Here is a 19,440-nt window from a genome sequence, read left to right as displayed (position 1 = left end):
ATAACTACACCTTTGCCTCATTTAGTATGCGCAGATCTATGAATATGCAAATTAGTCCCCACCTCCACTCACCCCTGCACCGCTCGCCTGCAGCTCGGGCTCGCTGTGTCCCCAGGATAAATTGATGGAACAGCATTGGGCTTCAATATAAGTTTAGTGGCAAAACACATCTGTTTTTGAGTAACATTTTCAAAACAGTTCTCTGGAAAATGACTACTGCAAACCCGAGTTTTCTCTGGAAGTTTTGCTGGGACATTATGATTTTTCTAAATAAACTGCACCCATTTATCTTGGATTTTCGGATCCTTTGGTAATACATGAAGGCTCACCATTTGTCCTTTCGCAGCTTTGCATCCGAAAACAGAACATGTCTCGCAAAGTACCGATACGTAGCTACACCTGGCTTCTCCCGATACCCCTTGCTTCGCCGTACCGTATGCTATTGATATGGAAAGCCCCACCCCACAAGTTGATGGGATTGGCTCCTTAGGTTCGTGACGTATGAAACCCTGGCTGTCTGAATCAGTGTTTATGAGATTGTCTTTGGTACATTGCAGTTCCAAGGTGAAAACGCTCAGACATTGCGTTGACTGCTGATTTCACTCGAATGTCTTCTAGCATATAAAAACACCATATGGACATGTAAACAAGGTTAAAACTTAATTGTCACTGGAGGGGATCTTTAACCAGCTAATTGAAATAGTCCTTTCTAATGATTCATTAAAATAAATTGGACTTGCCAACACTAATGCTGTCATTAAAGCAAAACAGACACATACCAAATACTAACATACTAATAACATACTAAATACTAATAATACTGCATTTTTCAAATTTTCACTCAAATTGTTATGCTGCTAATGTAATTTGCAATTAGAAAATTGTATTAAAAGGAATATTCCAGGTAACTCCATGTTAAGATCAATCGACAGCATTTCTGGCATAATGGTGATTACCACAAATATTAATTTGACTTTTTTAAAAAAAAAAAAAAAAAAAGCACAAATGTGTGTTCCAGTGAGACACTTACAATGGAAGTCAATGGGGTCAATCTGTAAACATTAAAATACTCACTGTTTCAAAAGTATAGACACAAGACATAAACAATATGTGTGTTAACATGATTTTACTGTGATTAAATCACTTACTAACCACATCTGTGGAAAGTTATAGACTTTTTAAAACTTTGTTGCCGTGACGACGTAACACTGTAAACCTCAAAACAATGATTTAAACAACTTTACAATGGAAGTCAATGGGGTCAATCTGTAAATATTAAAAATACTCACTGTTTCAAAAGTATAAACACAAGACATAAACAATATGTGTGTTAACATGATGTTAGTGTGATCACTTACTAACCTTTTCTAACCCTAACACCAAACTCCTAAAACAACTGTAAAAACAACGATTTAAACAACTTTACGGATCAAATAATACACACATTTTAACAGAATAATTAACGTGTTTTTATAAAATTATAAGCTTCACATTTCTGGCTTTAAAACCTCCAAAAATTGGCCCCATTGACTTCCATTGTAAGTGTCTCACTGGAACACAGATTTGTGCTTTTTTTAAAGAAAACGAGGAATGAGTGTTCACGAATTTTTGTGCTAATCAACATTATGCCACAAATGCTGTCCATTGAGCTGAACTTTTATTGAAACCAAAATATTCCTTTAAACTAGAAAAATGCAAAATAGAAACATTTTGAATGAATGAACGTTACATTTATATAGTGCTTTTCTGACATTGCATTCAAAGCTCTTTACACAGTGAACAGGGGACTCTCCTCAACCTCCACCAATGTGCAGCATCCACCTGGATGATGCGACGGCAGCCATAGTGCACCATTACGCTCTCCACACACCAGCAGTTGGTGGAGAGGAGAGAGTAGAGTTACAGAGCCAATTAATGGATGGGGATTTTCACTGGTGGTCTCAGACTTCTGGAATCAGACTTATTATGAATGTAATATTGCTGAAGGAAAATCTCCTTGAAAACTTCAGTCCTCTGGTGGTGTGGTTTTGGTAATGTCCAAATATCTGGGTAAAAACCATATATTCATTTAAACAGAACTGAAGATATGAACTGAATGTTAGAGATCAGTGATTGTAGATGAGTATATCCACTGTACTGTTCTGTAGTGTGTGATTTTGGTGGCTGGGATGCTTTTGTGGGGTGATTCTCTGCTGCTCATCTTCAGTACGGCTCTGTCGCTGCAGTCTCCATTTGATTTGTTTTCCCTCCCTTTTTGTTTTGTTGTCCTTTATTCTTTTGCTCTTTGGTCTATCAGATTGAAATGGCGATTGAGACGCTCCAAAAGTCTGAAGGTTTATCCAGTCAGAGAAGTTCGCTGCTCAACAGCCATGTAAGTTGTAACCATGACGACCACGCAAAGCTTTGCTCGTCTCCTAGCTATCTGCTTTGGCACTATGCGTTTTGTTGTCTCTGCAGAAAAGAGTCTCTTTCTCAATCTTTCCTACTTGCTCTGTGTTTCTTTCTTACTTGATAAATGGGGTTATGCAGGTTTTAAATGCCATTTATTGATCCTTCTGTGTATTGACAAACTTTTATGTTAACTAACTACTGCATTGATGCATATCAATGAAACTCATTAAATATTCTCTCTTGTGCTAATTTAGTGAAAAACATGGCTCGATTCTGTTTAATTAGATTGTGACTATTTCAAGTCTACATTTTAAGCCATTTCAGAGCAAATGCATAAATAATGAGACTAAGGATGCACCCATATGAACATTTTTGGCCAATACCAAACAGATAAATAAAATAATAAAAACTACAGATATTTTCCCACTTACTCTATTTTGTCATCAAATCACTGTTTTTCTTAGGAATTATGCTTAAAAAATGTTCAGAGGCACAAAAGCTATTAATTGTTCTAACAATAAATAATTTCCATTTAAATTCCATGTATTGGATATGTTGAACACATAACAGGCGAACATTTTAAGAGAGCCACAATGAAAAGTAAATACAAGATAAAAAGATTTGACTATTGAAGCGGGAGAAAAAAAATATTTTGCACTTCTAAAACATTTGTGCTTTTTTTTTATTTTTTTATTATTATTATTATTCATATTATGTATTTGACATGCTTTTCAGATTCCATTTATTTTGGTAGGTGTTTCTTTATATTGCACACAAAATAAGTTTGTTATTATGAAAAAAAAAAAAATTCCATTTAGCGTTTTCACGCTTATGTTCGATGTGCCAATTATTCTAATTTGGTTAATAATTGGCCGATAATTATTGGTGGTCGATACATTGGTGCATCCCTAAACAATATATTTAATATTTTCCAAAGGATCAAACGTCAAGATTTTTTTAAGCCTAAAATTAAATTATCTTTTAATAAATTTACTCTGTTGCTGGCTTTAGATTTTAACAGAATTATTATAAGACAAGAATCATCTTTTGAATGGAAATGAAGAATTATGGAAATTGTTTGGGTCTCTGACTGCTCAGCACTAGAAAACATGGGTGCTTGCTTGATTAATCTGGGCTTTAAAGGTCCGGCACAATCAGGGTCTGACTGATACAGATATCTCTGTGCTCTCCACAGCTTCAGTGGCTGCTGGATAATTACGAGACAGCAGAGGGCGTGAGTCTGCCCCGCTCCACCCTCTACAGTCACTACCTGCGCCACTGTCAGGAGCAGAAACTGGACCCTGTCAATGCTGCGTCTTTCGGGAAACTCATCCGCTCCATCTTCATGGGGTTGCGCACCCGCCGCTTGGGCACCCGGTAAATCAACCCCCCTACAGCCTCTCCTCTCGTTAACACATGCCCACTTCCATGCTCTCCATAGCTGCTGCACTGTGTTCATTCACTGTAATCTCATTGTCTCTTTCTTGAATTCAGAGGGAACTCTAAGTACCACTATTACGGGATCCGTGTGAAGCCGGACTCTCCTCTGAACCGGTTACAGGAGGACATGCAGTACATGGCACTGAGACAGCAGCCCGTCCAACAGAAGCACAGGTACTCTTGTCTCCATCCTTGACCATGACAACCATAACCATAGCCAATAAAATGATTAAAAACCTCCAGAGCAGTGTTTTATTAGTGATCTATAGCTCTGTTACAAAATATAGTGGGCTGTATACATAGACAGCATTATAAGGCCATTTCAAAAGGCAGGCAGCAGCATTGAGAAATTAATTTCCATCATTACCCAAAAATTGTTCAAATCAAGATTTTTGTACGTGCTATGCGTGTTTTTTTGGTGTGTTGCATCACTAGTTTAGCAACATGCTAATGTCAGGTTTAGGGCTGGGGTAAAAATATTGATTTCTTTTACATTGTGCTGCAACGCTCTGCAAAGCGTATGCATTTCACTCAGCAGGGATTGTGTAGTTCAGACAGGAAGAAGTGCAGCAGCGAGATCATTTCACTTTGTGTCGAGAGTAAAAGTTTGGTTTGACCCGTTCCGTGTGTCTAAAGATGAGACCCACACAACCCATTTGTCATTGAATAATGTCTCTTTTAACATCCTTTCTGCTGTTTACAGTCAGTAGCTGATAAAAAAACAACAAAAAAAAGACATTTAATTGCTGCCTTAAAAAGGTAGCTGCCTATATAGACAGCAAGGCAACTCACTAAGTCTTGGAACAAAGCTTATATCTCTCTGTACCTTTTCATAGATTCAAGCCAGTGCACAAGATGGATGGTGTTTCAGTGGAGAGCTTTTCCAGTTGTGGTCAGCACACGCCCAACATTGCAGAGCAGACGTTCATCGCTCAAAGCCAGCAACATCAGCAGTTCTTGGGTAAATATGAAGCATATTCGGTGGAAACTGTTAGCTCATGTTCATGTTGTAGCTGTGCCTTTCTGAAGTGTCCTGTATACCCCGTCAGATGCCTCCAGAGCTCTGCCAGAGTTTGTTGAACTTGACCTCGGAGAGTCTGTGGAAGGTGTCGGCCCAGAGGACGTCAAAGCCCTTCAGACACTGTACAAAGAACACTGCGAGGTCAGTTGCTCATAACATCTGTTAGGGTCCAATTCACAGCACATTGGTGCTTGCTGAATTAAAGTTTAATGGTGTTATGTGACTTGTCACCTGCAGGCCATTTTGGACGTGGTAATAAACCTTCAGTTCAATCTGATTGAGAACTTGTGGCAGACTTTCTGGCGCTATTCTACCTCCAACTCTGTAGAGAGTGTCACCATCACAGAAAACAGGTATGTTACCCGGCCCCTTTTGTGCTTCAGCAAGTCAGCAACTTCAACAAAACAAAGAATGAAGTGATTATATCGTGATTATATTTATGCAGTGGGATGAGCGAGATCGAGGGCCGTCTGCCACAGGCCAGACTAGTTCTGCTCTGCCAGAATGAGGCGGTGCTGAAGTGGATGAACACCTGTGATCACCTGATGTATCAGGCCCTCGTGGAGATCCTCATCCCTGACGTTCTGAGACCCATTCCTAGTGAGTTTTTCTTTCTCTAGTGTCAGTCTCAAGACCACTGATGCATATAAGAGTTCTCCAAATCTCGACAGTCCAATCTGATTCGTTGACTTTATGCAATTTCTGCTACAAATTCGATATCGATGGATGTTCTGTGCGTGCAAGATGTTTGAATGTGTGCTGATGTCAACATTTGCACAGAATTCTGACATTTATGTTACTCCATTGTTTTTTGCGTGTACAAGATTTCACCCGCTCTCTCTCTTCGTACGCGCTCTTCTGTGTACGCTCAACACTTTAGACTGCTCGCTTGCTTTTCCACCTGTATTCCGACAAGTCCCGCCTCCTACATCAGGATTGGCTATTAGCAGCTTCTTGCAAGCACTCCGTGATTGGACAGTTGAGGTACCTACAGCAACCATGAACATCATGCAATGCAAAGAAATTCTTTCCATTTATTTATTTTTTTACCCTTTTGCACCCATCAGACAATTGAGGTTTTTTTACCCCTTTTTACCCATCAGACAATTGAGGTTCAATATGCTGTAATTTACCGCAAACTGTGACATACAGTTGTGGCCAAAAATATTGGCATCCATGGTAAATATGAGCAAAGGTAGCTGTGAAAAATATGTCTTTATTGTTTATCCTTTTGATCCTTCATTCAGAATATTCACAAAAATCTAACCTTTAATTGAAGTAAAGTAATTGAAAGGGGGGGGGGATATCTCATAAGTAAATAAATATCTTTCTCCAAAACATGTTTGCCACAATTACTGGCACCCCTAGAAATTCTTATGAGTACAATATATCTGAAGGATCTTCCCATTCATTTTACATTTTTTTTTTAGTGCGCCTGGGTGACAAGGAACATGAAATTGTTCATTCATGACTTCCTGTTTCACATGGGTATAAATATGAGGAAACACACAGGACAGATTCTCTTAGTCATCCATCACAGTGTGTAAGACCAAAGAATAAAGTTATGATGTGCAGCAAAAGGTTGTTGAGCTTCACAAATGGGAAGTGGCTAAAAGAAAATAGCCAAAGCATTGAAAATACCCATTTTCACCATCATGGCAATAATTAAGAAGTGCCAATCAACTGGAGATCTTATGAATCGGCCTGGAAGAGGACGTGTGTCTATATTGTCTCCACGCACGGTGAGGAGGATGGTTAAAATGGCCAAAACATCACCTACATCACAACAAGTTGTTTGGGAGGGTTTCAAGAAAAAAGCCTCTGCTCTCATCCAACAACAAACTCAAGCATCTTCAGTTTGCCAGACACTACTGGAACTTAAAATGGGACCAGGTTCTATGGTCAGATTAAACTAAAACAGAGCTTTTTGGCAGTAAACACCAGAGATGGGTTTGGCGCACACAGAGAGGTAGCCGTATGGAAAAGTACCTCATGCCCACGGTTAAATATGGTGGTGGATCTTGAATGTTGTGGGGCTGTTTTTATGCCAGAGGTCCTGGACATCTTGTTTGGATACATGGCATCATGGACTCTATCATATACCAACAGATAAAAAATCTAAACCTGATTGCTTCTGCCAGAAAGCTTAAAATGGGCTGTGGTTGGATCTTCCAGCAAGACAATGATCCAAAACACACATCAAAATCAACACAAAAATGGTTAACTGACCACAAAATCAAGGTTCTGCCATGGCCATCCCAGTACCCTGAACCCCATAGAAAACCTGTGTGGTGAACTGAAGAGGAGAGTCCACCAGCATGGACCTCAGAAATTGAAGGATCTGGAGAGATACTGTATGGAGGAATGGTCTCAGATCACTTGCCAGGTGTTCTCCAGCCTCATTAGGCATTATAGGAGAAGACCCAGAGCTGTTATCTTGGCAAAGGGAGGTTGCACAAAGTACTGAATAAGTACTGACTAAGTGGTGGCGGCTTAGTGGGCTAAAGCACATAACTGGTAATCAGAAGGTTGATGGTTCAATCCCCACAGCCACCACCATTGTGTCCTTGAGCAAGACACTTAACTCCAGGTTGCTCCAGGGGGATTGTCCCTGTAATAAGTGCACTGTAAGTCGCTTTGGATAAAAGCATATGCCAAATGCATAAATGTAAAATGTAAATGTACTGAATACAAGGGTGCCAATAATTGTGCCACACATATATTTGACAAAAATAATTATTTTTTGATAAAACTTGTTTGGAATTGTTTGATATCTGTTTGAGGATTGATTTTTGTTTATATATATATTTTTTAATGAAACACCAAAAGGATAAACAATAAGGATATATTTTTCACAGCCTTCTTTTCTCATATTTACCAAGGGTGCCAATATTTTTGGCCACAACTGTAATTAGCCACTTTTCATTTTCTACCCTTTTCATCATTAATCAATTTTGCCATAAGGGTTGTGGTAGAATGCATAAACTGCTCTCTCAGTACAGGTGCATCTCAATAAATTAGAATGTCATGGAAAAGTTCATTTATTTCAGTAATTCAACTCAAACTGTGAAACTCGTGTATTAAATAAATTCAATGCACACAGATTGAAGTAGTTTAAGTCTTTGGTTCTTTTAATTGTGATGATTTTGGCTCACATTTAACAAAAACCCACCAATTCACTATCTCAAAAAATTAGAATATGGTGACATGCCAATCAGCTAATCAACTCAAAACACCTGCAAAGGTTTCCTGAGCCTTCAAAATGGTCTCTCAGTTTGGTTCACTAGGCTACACAATCATGGGGAAGACTGCTGATCTGACAGTTGTCCAGAAGACAATCATTGACACCCTTCACAAGGAGGGTAAGCCACAAACATTCATTGTTTCACAATTGAGTTTCACAATTTGAGTTGAATTACTGAAATAAATGAATAAATGAAATAAACTTTTCCACGACATTCTAATTTATTGAGATGCACCTGTATATCCTGTGGGATAGAAAGAAGTCAAATTAAGTTCCCCCAAAACTACACCATTACGTTACACTTAAAGAGTCTTACACATGGGAGAGATTAAATTAATATCGTTTCAGATGAAAGTAGTAACCAACATGGCCAAGCTAGCTATGTAACTTGGTAAGTGTAACTTGGTAACCTTGATAGCTAGCCAAGAGAACCAAATACTAATATAGACCATACTAAAAGAGCCATATAGTTAGATAGCTAATAAGTCTATTGGCAGTGTACAGACTAAAACAAAATGTCATAAAGGTTCAATAAAAACAGTTAAGTGTGTTACACATTTCCTTTCTTGAAAACAAACTATCCCCTTCTCCTCTTCCACTTGATCTAGTTTTGATCTAGCCAGACAATCAAAATGTTCCCCCTCATCTCTAATTGGCTGAAATTCTAGCATATTGTAACACTTTGACCATGTTGAGCAAGCAAGCAGTCAAAGCTATGAGTGCACACAGAGTGGATTGGAGGAGAGAGCGAGTGAGATCTTGCACGTGCACAAATACACATTCATATAAAAACTTTAATCAAGCGCGAAATTAATTTTCATTTGCTCAGAATGAATTCATCTTTGCAAGAAGATATATTGCTTTACATAACTGAGTTCAAAATACCTTTTTGTGTGTTCAAAATATAATCTTAGCGCAGAACTGTGGCACAAATATAACTCCATAAGAGTCAAAACTCTAGTTCTTTGAGACAGCTCCATCTCTCTTATTGTAACTCATGTGGAATTTTCCAGATATTGTAAAATTATCTTGCTTGTCCTCCATTCTGTATGAACCTAAATCACTATCTGCATTCACTAGGTGCCTTGACTCAAGCCATCCGTAATTTTGCCAAAAGCCTTGAGGGCTGGCTCACCAACGCCATGAGCAGCATTCCCCAGAGGATGATCCAGACCAAGGTTAGTGTGTAGTGTGTTACCAATTCATTTGCATCATAATCTAGACCGTTCCGTCAACATTTTGACGTAATGAATGCATGTGGCCAGTTTCAGTCGTTGGCAACTGTGTGAACAATAAAGATCGATACCACCGGTTGTTCTGCATTTATGATAGCCGTCATCCACCGCAGAAATCCCAATATTCCGAGTTCATCTTCTTTTGTGTAGGTTGCCGCTGTTAGTGCCTTTGCTCAGACCCTCCGCAGATACACGTCTCTGAATCATCTGGCGCAAGCAGCTCGTGCAGTCCTGCAGAACACCTCCCAGATCAACCAGATGCTCAGTGATCTCAACCGCGTTGACTTTGCCAATGTGCAGGTACGTCACAGGCTCCTTCCGTTCTGTAGTTTTCAGAGTTTTGAATGTGCGAGATTTCACAAGACGTTTATTGAGAAGAACCATGTACATGTTAATAACATATAGGAGCAGGCCTCGTGGGTGTGCCAGTGTGAAGAGGGGGTTGTCCAGCGTCTCGAGCAGGATTTCAAGGCCACCCTCCAGCAGCAGAGCTCGTTGGAACAGTGGGCAGCTTGGCTGGACAATGTGGTCTCTCAAGTTCTCAAACCGTATGAGGATAAACCAAGCCTCCCCAAAGCTGCACGCCAGTTCCTGCTCAAGTGGTCTTTCTACAGGCAAGTTTTAACATTTGATTCACTTTTCACATTGTATTATTTGGCACTGCACTGCCATCAATTTGAGTTCCATTGTGAGCACTAGTGGTAGTTGTTCACCTCTACAGCTAGGATAATGACTCGGTGAAGCTTTCCATTTTTTGGTGCCTTTTCCTCCTTTCTAACTCTTTTCTGCCGAGACGAGCAGCAATGAAAAATGCATTAATAGGCGAAATGATACATCATCAGTAGTGTTTCACTTATGTAATATAGATGAACCATACTGGAGTCCAACACGACCAAACCTCAGGCCAAGCAGACTCTGATGCAATTCCTTGCTGCTTCCAAAGAAACTGAATTCTGTCATCAAACAGACAGTCCTCACCAATAGCACAATAAATGCTGAGTGCAAAATGTCAAGAGTATTTCCAGTACTTTTAACTTGCGTGTTTTTTGGACTCTTGCAGCTCTATGGTCATCAGAGATTTGACCCTTCGGAGCGCTGCAAGTTTTGGCTCTTTCCACTTGATCCGGCTGCTGTATGATGAGTATATGTTCTACCTGGTTGAACACCGTGTCGCCCAGGCAACGGGAGAGACGCCCATTGGAGTTATGGGAGAGGTAAGGACTGCGTCTCTCAGTGGTGGTGTTTGTGTAGCTCAGCATGAGCTGTAAAACAGCATGATGTCAAAGTATTTTTCTCTAATTGCCGTTTCTTTGTGCCGTTCCTCTATCATAGTTTCAGGACCTGAATACCATGTCACCTGCCAACATTGACAAAGGTAAGGCCGCCTAAAAGCTCAGACTGCAAGCTGAGACCTCATTGCACCCTGTTACATAATTATAATCCACACGAACATGTCTAGCCAGACAAGCCGGGACTTTTTTTGTTGCTTTCTTTTGCAAGTCTTTTGAGAGACGTTTCTGGAAAATCCATTACTGTACAAACAAAGAAACTTAATTGTCGCACTGCATCCAATTTGTTAGTTCAATTCATTTTAAGCATGTAATCAGAGTTTCAAGTCAACATGAAATAAACTTGCGTTCCTGGTTTTGTTGTGAACGATTCATTGGTCCACTTTATTCCCCTTTTTCCTAGTTTCACTTGGAAGTACGTCACATTATAGACATAAAATGGGGTTTCATGTTGTCTTCAAAGCAGAAGATATTTGTTCCAGTCTAAGGTCATATGTTCCTTTTGTCTGATAGACGAGGTGAGCGAGATGGACAGCGATCTGGATGAGGAAATAGAGGAGTCCGACGAGCCGCTCGCCAAGCGGGAGAAGGCGGAGATGGAGGTGATCCAGGTGCTGCAGGTGGGAGCGATGGAGGATGGTAGCAGCGCGGTGGTGGGCGTGGTTCAGCCCAATATGCTCGGCTCTTTGCCCCACACTCCTGGAAATCACAGCGAACACATCCTCAGCTCGACCGGAACCAGCACTATCCGCCACTGCGGCAGCGTGGGAAACACATACGCCTCGGTGTGAGGCCATCCGCTTCTCTCTTTTCCTCTTTCTGTGCTATCTGTCTCTCACTACCATCTCTCTGTGTGTCTCAGAGACATCCCATCTTATCCACCAGGACGATAGCACCGTGGTTTACATCACAGAGACAGGATGATGATGCATAGCTGCTTTCTGTTCAAGCCCTACAGTGGGGTCATCTGCAAAGTTCCGATGAACATATCCTGAAGTAAATCAACTTTAGGATGTGACGAGATGTTGATTGTAAAGTTGAACGCCCTGATGTTAATAGGAAACTCTTTTTTTTTTTTTTGGATGACCCAGAACTCAAATGGCCACTGGTTCCCCAAGGGAAACTTACACATTGATTGATTCTGGAAAATACCATTTGCCTAGTTATAAATATCACTTCTTTATTGTATAATTGTACTGGTCATTGTTTACAGTTTTGTTTAGAACACGTAATTGGCCAAATGTTGCTTGCTGTTGAACTGTTTGCTGTTTGGTTAGGGAGTGGAAAGTCTCGCTGTGTAACTGTGCTGCTATAATCGAAGCAGGCTAGACAACCGTACTGAACATAATGAGCTTGCCTTTTCACCTTCTGTACTTCTGCAGTCTAAGTGTTTCCAATTGCCTTCTTTTGGTAGATTTAGTTGTTTGGTAGCTTAAAGGAGTTTTTTTGTCATTGTACATATATGCTGCATGTACGAACTGCATTTTCGGTCTTGGAAACTATTTTCTTTTTTTACGATTGGACCAAAAACACAGGAGTGAGAAACAACTGGCTGTCCTGGGCCATTTCGAAGCTTTGTTGCCTCTCACACCTGTGCGATATTGCAGAACAGAGTGAATGTCAGGGATTTTATGTACCTCGGGTTCATCTTAGTGCCTTAAGCCAAACAACAGCTTTTCATTTCACAGGTGATGCAAGAAGGTCATTCTGTTTGTACTGAAAACCACACCACCAGAGAATATTCATAATCCCGCGTAGACATCTGGCACCAGATGTATCGCGGTGGACATGTGGCTGGATTTGTGGTCTGATATCAATGGTGGCTACCGTCTGAGCGCTTGCATTAAAATTCAAGATTGTGGTTTCGTTTGCGCTATAACGTGCATCTGTTGCTGAATTACTGCTCCCTATCCACCGTCAAGGCCTGTTCCTGTCCTGCGCCTCTTCAGTTAGGTGAAGGCTGTGTGTATGTTTGTGTGTGTACGAGAGCTTGAATTTGGCCGAGGTGTTTGTCGTTTGATTGTGTGTGTACCTTGTCACCCTACCTCACACCGGCACTGCCGGTCTTTGACACAAAAAGTCCCGATGTCTGGAATTGTGTCTTGTTTTTTGCTAGCCCTGATCACGTTCTGAAGTTGTCATATGACTCTACTTATTTCAATTCCCATTGGCTGTTTCCCCCTCCCAACCACAAAAGTGAATATTTGCACGTTGGACCAAAAGTTGATATGCTAGGACTTAAAGGAATATTCCGGGTTCAATACAAGTTCAATCTACAGCATTTGTGGCATAATGTTGATTACCAAAAAAAAAGCAAAAATCTGGGTTACATGGCTGAAACCGTTGTGCAAGATGACAACTAAAAAAAGTGAGTAAAAGATATTATATCCATGTTTTGAATCACAATACACTGGTGGCCAAAAAGTTTGGAATAATGTACAGATTTTGCAGTTTCGGAAGAAAATTGGTGCTTTAATTCACCAAAGTGGCATTCAGCTGATCACAAAGTATAGTCAGGACATTACTGATGTAACAGCACCATCACTATTTGAAAAAAGTCATTTTTGATCAAATCTAGACAGCAGCCGTCACTCCATCACCTTATCCTTGAGTAATCATGCTAAATTGATCATTTGGTACTAGAATATCACTTGCCATTATATCAATCACTGCTGAAAGATATTTGGTTCATTAAATGAAGCTTAACATTGTCTTTGTGTTTGTTTTTGAGTTGCCACAGTATGCAATAGACTGGCATGTCTTAAGGTCAATATTAGGACAAAAATGGCACAAAAGAAACAGCTTTCTCTAGAAACTCATCAGTCAATCATTGTTTTGAGGAATGAAGGTTATACAATGCTTGAAACTGCCAAAAAACTGAAGATGTGTACACTACATTCTTCAAAGACAAAGGACAACTGGCTCTAACAAGGACAGAAAGAGATGTGGAAGACCAGATGTACAACTAAACAAGAGGATAAGTACATCAGAGTCTCTAGTTTGAGAAATAGACGCCTCACATGTCCTCAGCTGACAGCTTCATTGAATTCTACCCGCTCAACACCAGTTTCATGTACAACAGTAAAGAGAAGACTCAGGGGTGCAGGCCTTATGGGAAGAATTGCAAAGAAAAAGACACTTTTGAAACAGAAAAACAAAAAGAAAAGGTTGGAGTGGGCAAAGAAACACAGACATTGGACAACAGATAATTGGAAAAGAGTGTTCTGGATCTTAACCCCATTGAGCTTTTGTGGGATCAGCTAGACTGTAAGGTGCGTGAGAAGTGCCCGACAAGACAGACACATCTATGACAAGTGCTACAGGAAGTGTGGGGTGAAATGTCACCACAATCTTCTGAAAATGGATTTGGTCAATGTTTAGAAGTACACTAGCTTATACCGTATATAGATATGGACTAAAAGCAGCATAACTTTAATTTTGATTTCACAAAGTCCCCATTGACTTCCATTGTAAGTGTCTCACTGTAACTCAGATTTTTGCTTTTTTTTTAAAGAATCAGAGGGACGTGGTGATCAACATTATGCCGCAAATGCTGTCGATCAAGCTTAACTTGTATTGAACCCGGAATATTCCTTTAAATATCTTTATAGATATAGAAATATGGCAATGAAAATAATTCATGCATTTGTCCTGTATATAGCTTACAGTCAGGGGTGGAGATTCATTTGGTAATAGATAGCTTGTTGTTTGTTTTGCTTTTTAATAATTGTGAAACGGGGATGAGGAGGTTAACTCTGTGGATTGGAGATAACAGCACCCACTAGTTTATGGATAAAATCGGTTATTTGGTTTCACTCTGGTAGGAAGTGCTGACTACCTTCTAGACCTTTTTTTTGTTGTTGTTGTTGTTGTTGTTGTTGTACTTGACCCTATATTGACTGCTCTCTTATTATGGAAAACACTGGAAAATTGTAGTTAGAAACAGTATTGCATAATTGTCTTTACTACTGACATTTATGACATTTATTTAAAACCTTTTTTGTTTGTTTTCCCAATTCCAATGTGCGCAGAGGCTGTTTGATGTATGTTTTATTCATCTTTTTTTTTTTTTTTTTTACTGAAAATGTATAATCGTAATTTTTATGTGAGGGGAAATTGAGAGATATGAATCTGTCCATTAAAATATCTCCATTGATGATTTTGAAATAATAGGGATAGAACTTTAAAAGGAAACCCCATCCTGATCATTGCTGAGAGATTGTCCGAGACATCCGTGTCCTTGTAACTGATCATCATGATTGATTATATTTAAGTGTGCAATCTGTGAGACGTACTGGAACATGTTTAATGACCAGTTACTAAAGATGTCCTACAGCTGAAGAATTGCAAGATTATGTGATTGACCTGTAATTGTTTTGTCACTCCCACCTAGATTTGAGTTGACTGCGTTTTAGAGGTTTTCAGGTGGGTTTCCTACAGAAGAACTTGTGTGTTTTATTTTTTTCTTCTTTCTTTGATTTTTCGTGCCTGAACTACAGACAGCTCTTCACTATTGGATGGTTTGTTAGATGTCTTGATCTCGTGTGATGACACCTACTCAAAGTGCTTTTGGTCTTGCATGCCTTTTCTTGTGCTGCTAGAATATCATGATTTTTCTCCTCCGTTTCTTTTGGACAACATGCCAGTGAGTATAGAAGAGTTCAGTGTGTTCATTTTAAACCACATGCCTGTTTCTAATCTCAAACTTTGCCAAAATACAGTTAAAAATTCATCTTTTGATTTGACAAGCCTTGCTCAATCATGTGGGGACACCTGTAGTTGTATGTTGTACCAAGACACTACATTTGGCTCGGCCATTTTTAAATTGAACCTTCGCAACCTTACTCTGGATATCAATGCAAACTTGCCCTTCTTCTGATATCAGCATATCAACCCCTAAGACTGCAGAGGAGCGTGAAGGCAGCTTCACTGACAAAAGTCTTCAGTGCCTTTGATTTCACTACGACCTCCAGAACCAGAACAAGCCAACGGACAGACGGAGCTTCAGAGTCTCCTAAAGCCGCCACACTCACCTATGACACATATGCACAGACCCGTTTAAAGGCACCCAAACTTCAAACTGCTGATGAAGTGATGACATGAACAGAACTGTATTGGGATTTCGCCAATAAAAGCACTGCACTATCATTGTCATCATGATTTATTTCCGTTCTATTGTACGTAGAGTGACATGCTTGATTTTTATGTTGCCTTTTTTTGGGGGGGGGGTTGCTTTTGGAATATTTTAAGTGCCATTTGACGGTTTACGTAGTGAGTCGTGGCCTGCTGTAGCGCGTTCAAATGCAAGCACAAGCATCGTGGTACTCTTGGGGAAAACTCTCAGAACTGAAGTCCTAGATGTAAATATTGAGATAAAATGGAAGGATATTTATTTTCAGTCCCTTTGAGCAGTTTATTGACAGATTTGTTTGAAAGTGTATATTGTGATGATTTTTCTTTTCCCACCCCCCTCCCCACCCCTTTATCGTTTTGGATGATGTACCTTTACATATACAGTACATATGTATTTTTTTTCCCTCTTTTTGTGTGTTGTTCCAATTTACCTCTTAGTAAATTATATCCTCTGAAAATTGGTAAAAGCTAACTAATAAGTGTAGAGTGATTTGTATTGTGTATTTTACATGAAGGATAACAAAACCGGGGAACTTTTATATTTATAAGATTATATATTAACATTTAGTGTGTCAACATGAGGAAAATATAGAAATTATCCAGGACACATGTAGTTTGTTTTTTCTGAATATTTCAGACTTGAGCTCAGGCTAGCTTATTAGTGTTGTTTTCTTAAATTTGTGGCTTGTCTTTCAATTAATAAACCTTTTTCTTGTTGAAACAAGACCCGAGTGTGTTCACTGTCACACGATTGAACATGGTTAAAGTTGCACTCATTTTTGAAGTCATTTTTTATGTGGCGCTGACGGATACAAAGGTGTTCTCAAACTTAATACTGACACATATCGGATCCAGCAAACGTTTTGTGTTTCTGATGCCATCCCAAAAACAGCCCATTCACGTCAGATATAATTAATGTATTCTATGAGTGACAATTAAAAAATAAATAAATAAAAATAGGCCGATTAGAGATACAGTAAGTTGTATTCGGCTGGTCATGTGATCTCAACATGTCGGCCCCCATGAGGCGACCTCCATTATATAGAATAAAACTGCTTTTTCTATATCACTATAAACCGAAGTGCAGGGTAAAACACCTCCTCGGCAACACATTTTAACCCTTGTGTGACCTTCGGGACATTTTTGTCTTTCATTTTTGTTTTTTCGATCATTTTGGCTGTTCCTATAATACATCTATAATACACTGTGTACACAAAATAGTTCCACTCAGGACCTTCAGGACAAAAATGTCCCCATTGAAACCCATTAAAACTGTAATATTTGATCCCAGTGTCATTAAAGCATAAAATCATGAATTCAGTAATATTGTGCTTTCATTCTGGAGCCCTGGCTAAAATATTTAAATTTTTAATATTTTCCACCAGATGGCGCCATTTTTCTCATGTTTAGCCTATGGAGCAAATACAAGCTTTTCCCCTATTTTCTGTTTGCTGTATTATAGAGCACTGCAGGACAATTTAATAAATGATGCAGATACAGTTGTGTGTGTGTGTTGGTATGGATGTCAGAGTGTGTTTTGTATGTGTGTATTGAGAAATTTGTGTGTGTTTGTGTGTAAAAAACAACACTGGCATTTAAAGGGTTAAAATCCTGAAAATGAATATTTGGTAGTTATTATCTGAACTGATGTTGGTTAAAAAAATCTAAATCTGTGAAAGTGGAAAATAATATTAATATATAATATTAGTATGGCAGTTTTTTGATGCCGACATTTTTGTCCTCTACAGGACCTCTGAGTAACTTTTTGTTTATTGACGCACAAGAGTTAAACAATGAATTTTAATCAAAACAACCTTATTTCTTTTCACACAAATTATGCTGCTCCTTTAATATTCAATAAATATAAATCTATTTTTTTATTTTTTTATCTTGATACATATTGTGACCAGAAAAAAAGCACATTTTCCTGAAGGTGTGCCTTTAGCGTAGTTGTAGCCTATTTAATTTTAAACAAAGTACTTGGCCTATTCATTTATTCATGTGTGCATTTTTTTTGTTGTTGTTTTGGGGTAAATTTTGTGTGACTTCAGAAATTGATGGCAGTCAATGGGAAAGTATTTTTGCTTCAAAGTTACTATTGTGTGAATTTAGCAAGCTGTGACAAAACAGTTCAGCTTGTCAGCTACTGCAAAATATTTTAAACCATTTTTAATCAAATAAATAAGGTAATATTTATTATTATAATATAATTATATTAATAATAGTATTATAATAGGTATTATGTAGTTTCTCTTACCAAGTGTTGCAATTGCTGGGTCTCTGAGGGTTAAACATTTTTTATTTAAAAATAAAGTTAAGAAATCCTTATTATATATCGTGTATTTGATAATGTGTTCAAAATGACAAAAGATCTCAGTAAAATCGAAGTCTTTCTAGCGAGTCAGTCCACTGTTGGGAATCTTTGGGACGCTCTCAGGAGGTTATTTCCAGTCATGACAGTGCAGCTCATATCTGCTTGAATGGAGAAACACCGAAATCTCAAAAACGGTTGGTCAAGATTACGATCAAAGAACATATTTCAAATCAGCGATAAAATCTGATAATATTGGAATCATGTATTTTGCTTCTTGACCTTATATAACGCTAAAACATAATTTTCCCGGCTTGTAGCTAATGCGCATGCGCATTCTAGAGTTGATTGACAGGGCATATCTGTATCTAAACGGTGATTGGCTCTTATACCTGTAAGGCGGGACTTTCTTTCTACATCCGTTGACCGTTGGGCGCTCCAACTTCTCTCATTCACAGGAATGCCACTTCCCCTCAGGAAAAATTATAACAATTACTTTTTAAAGTCAGAACAAATAACATTAATAGCATAATAACACTGGAGGTTACCTAAAATTAAGTAGGAGGCAAATTAATTACGAAAGAAGTTTGAATTTCAAATCGCAAACTATCTTTACTGCAATCTTATGGAGTTATATTTGTGACACATTCTGCGTGCACAAAATTATATTTTGAGCGCACAAAAAATGTTCTGCATGCGCAAGATGATATTTTGAGCATGCAAAAAGGTATTATGCACGCAGAGTGGGTAGGAGGAGAAAGCAAAATTTCAAAATTCTGAGCAAATTCACATTCAAAGAAACGTTATTCAAACGTAAAATTGATTTTCGTTTGCTCAAAATTAATTTATCTTTGCAAGATATATTGCTTTACAACACTGAGTTCTTGCGCGTGCAAAAATAACTTTTTGTGCGCTCAATTTAATCTTGCACGTGCAGAACATTTTTGTGCCCTCAAAAGATAATCTTGCATGTGCAGGAAAAAAAAAAATTGCATTCAAAATTTCACGCGCAGAACATTTTTGTGGGCTCAAAATTTGATCTTGCACCTGCAGAACATATTTGTTTGCTCAAAATATTATCTTGCACGCGCAGAACATTTTTGTGCTCTCAAACTATAATTTTGCGCGTGCAGAATTGTGGCACATATATAACTCCATACGACCTAATCTAGTCGTGTTCAACGCACGGTCGAACTCGATGAAACTAAATTGATCGTATTTCAAAAATGTGTTAAATAAATTTCGCTAAAAGGTTAGTAGTTTGCAACACTGTAAGGTTCTAGTTCACTCTCAGTTTTGTACCTTAAAGTATGAGTCATACTGATACTGTTTGTTGTCCAGCCACTTTTGGATCGTTCAATCTTTATATTTGTGAT

General features: G+C 38.8%; 1 protein-coding gene and 1 long non-coding RNA gene across 4 annotated transcripts in view; one reads left to right on the top strand and one right to left on the bottom strand.

The window, feature by feature from the left end:
• The window catches only part of LOC127433068 (transcription factor RFX3-like), a 41,222-nt gene extending 24,743 nt beyond the window's left edge, over window positions 1–16,479 (top strand). Inside the window, exons 5-17 of one of the 3 annotated variants that reach the window (XM_051684709.1) lie at window positions 2,297–2,371; window positions 3,587–3,768; window positions 3,886–4,005; window positions 4,668–4,792; window positions 4,881–4,993; window positions 5,090–5,205; window positions 5,298–5,452; window positions 9,177–9,274; window positions 9,482–9,631; window positions 9,737–9,945; window positions 10,392–10,545; window positions 10,664–10,706; window positions 11,134–16,479. In XM_051684709.1, the coding sequence (XP_051540669.1) occupies window positions 2,297–2,371; window positions 3,587–3,768; window positions 3,886–4,005; window positions 4,668–4,792; window positions 4,881–4,993; window positions 5,090–5,205; window positions 5,298–5,452; window positions 9,177–9,274; window positions 9,482–9,631; window positions 9,737–9,945; window positions 10,392–10,545; window positions 10,664–10,706; window positions 11,134–11,411 (1,818 nt within the window). In that variant the 3' untranslated portion in view covers window positions 11,412–16,479. Of the gene's footprint in view, window positions 1–2,296; window positions 2,372–3,586; window positions 3,769–3,885; window positions 4,006–4,667; window positions 4,793–4,880; window positions 4,994–5,089; window positions 5,206–5,297; window positions 5,453–6,282; window positions 6,974–9,176; window positions 9,275–9,481; window positions 9,632–9,736; window positions 9,946–10,391; window positions 10,546–10,663; window positions 10,707–11,133 lie in introns of those variants that run through there. The other 2 variants (XM_051684710.1, XM_051684711.1) reach the window with 2 other exon arrangements.
• The window catches only part of LOC127433116 (uncharacterized), an 83,424-nt gene extending 63,984 nt beyond the window's left edge, over window positions 1–19,440 (bottom strand). Inside the window, exons 1-2 of the long non-coding RNA XR_007895848.1 lie at window positions 19,367–19,440; window positions 18,457–18,536 (exon numbers count right to left, since the gene is read on the bottom strand). This is a non-coding gene — a long non-coding RNA (uncharacterized LOC127433116). The remainder of the gene's footprint in view (window positions 1–18,456; window positions 18,537–19,366) is intronic.

The sequence above is a fragment of the Myxocyprinus asiaticus genome, chromosome 42 (genome assembly GCF_019703515.2).
Source record: "Myxocyprinus asiaticus isolate MX2 ecotype Aquarium Trade chromosome 42, UBuf_Myxa_2, whole genome shotgun sequence".
NCBI lineage: Eukaryota > Metazoa > Chordata > Actinopteri > Cypriniformes > Catostomidae > Myxocyprinus > Myxocyprinus asiaticus.
The sequence above is the reverse complement of the archived record's forward strand: the minus strand, read 5'-3'. Positions and strand labels throughout refer to the sequence as shown.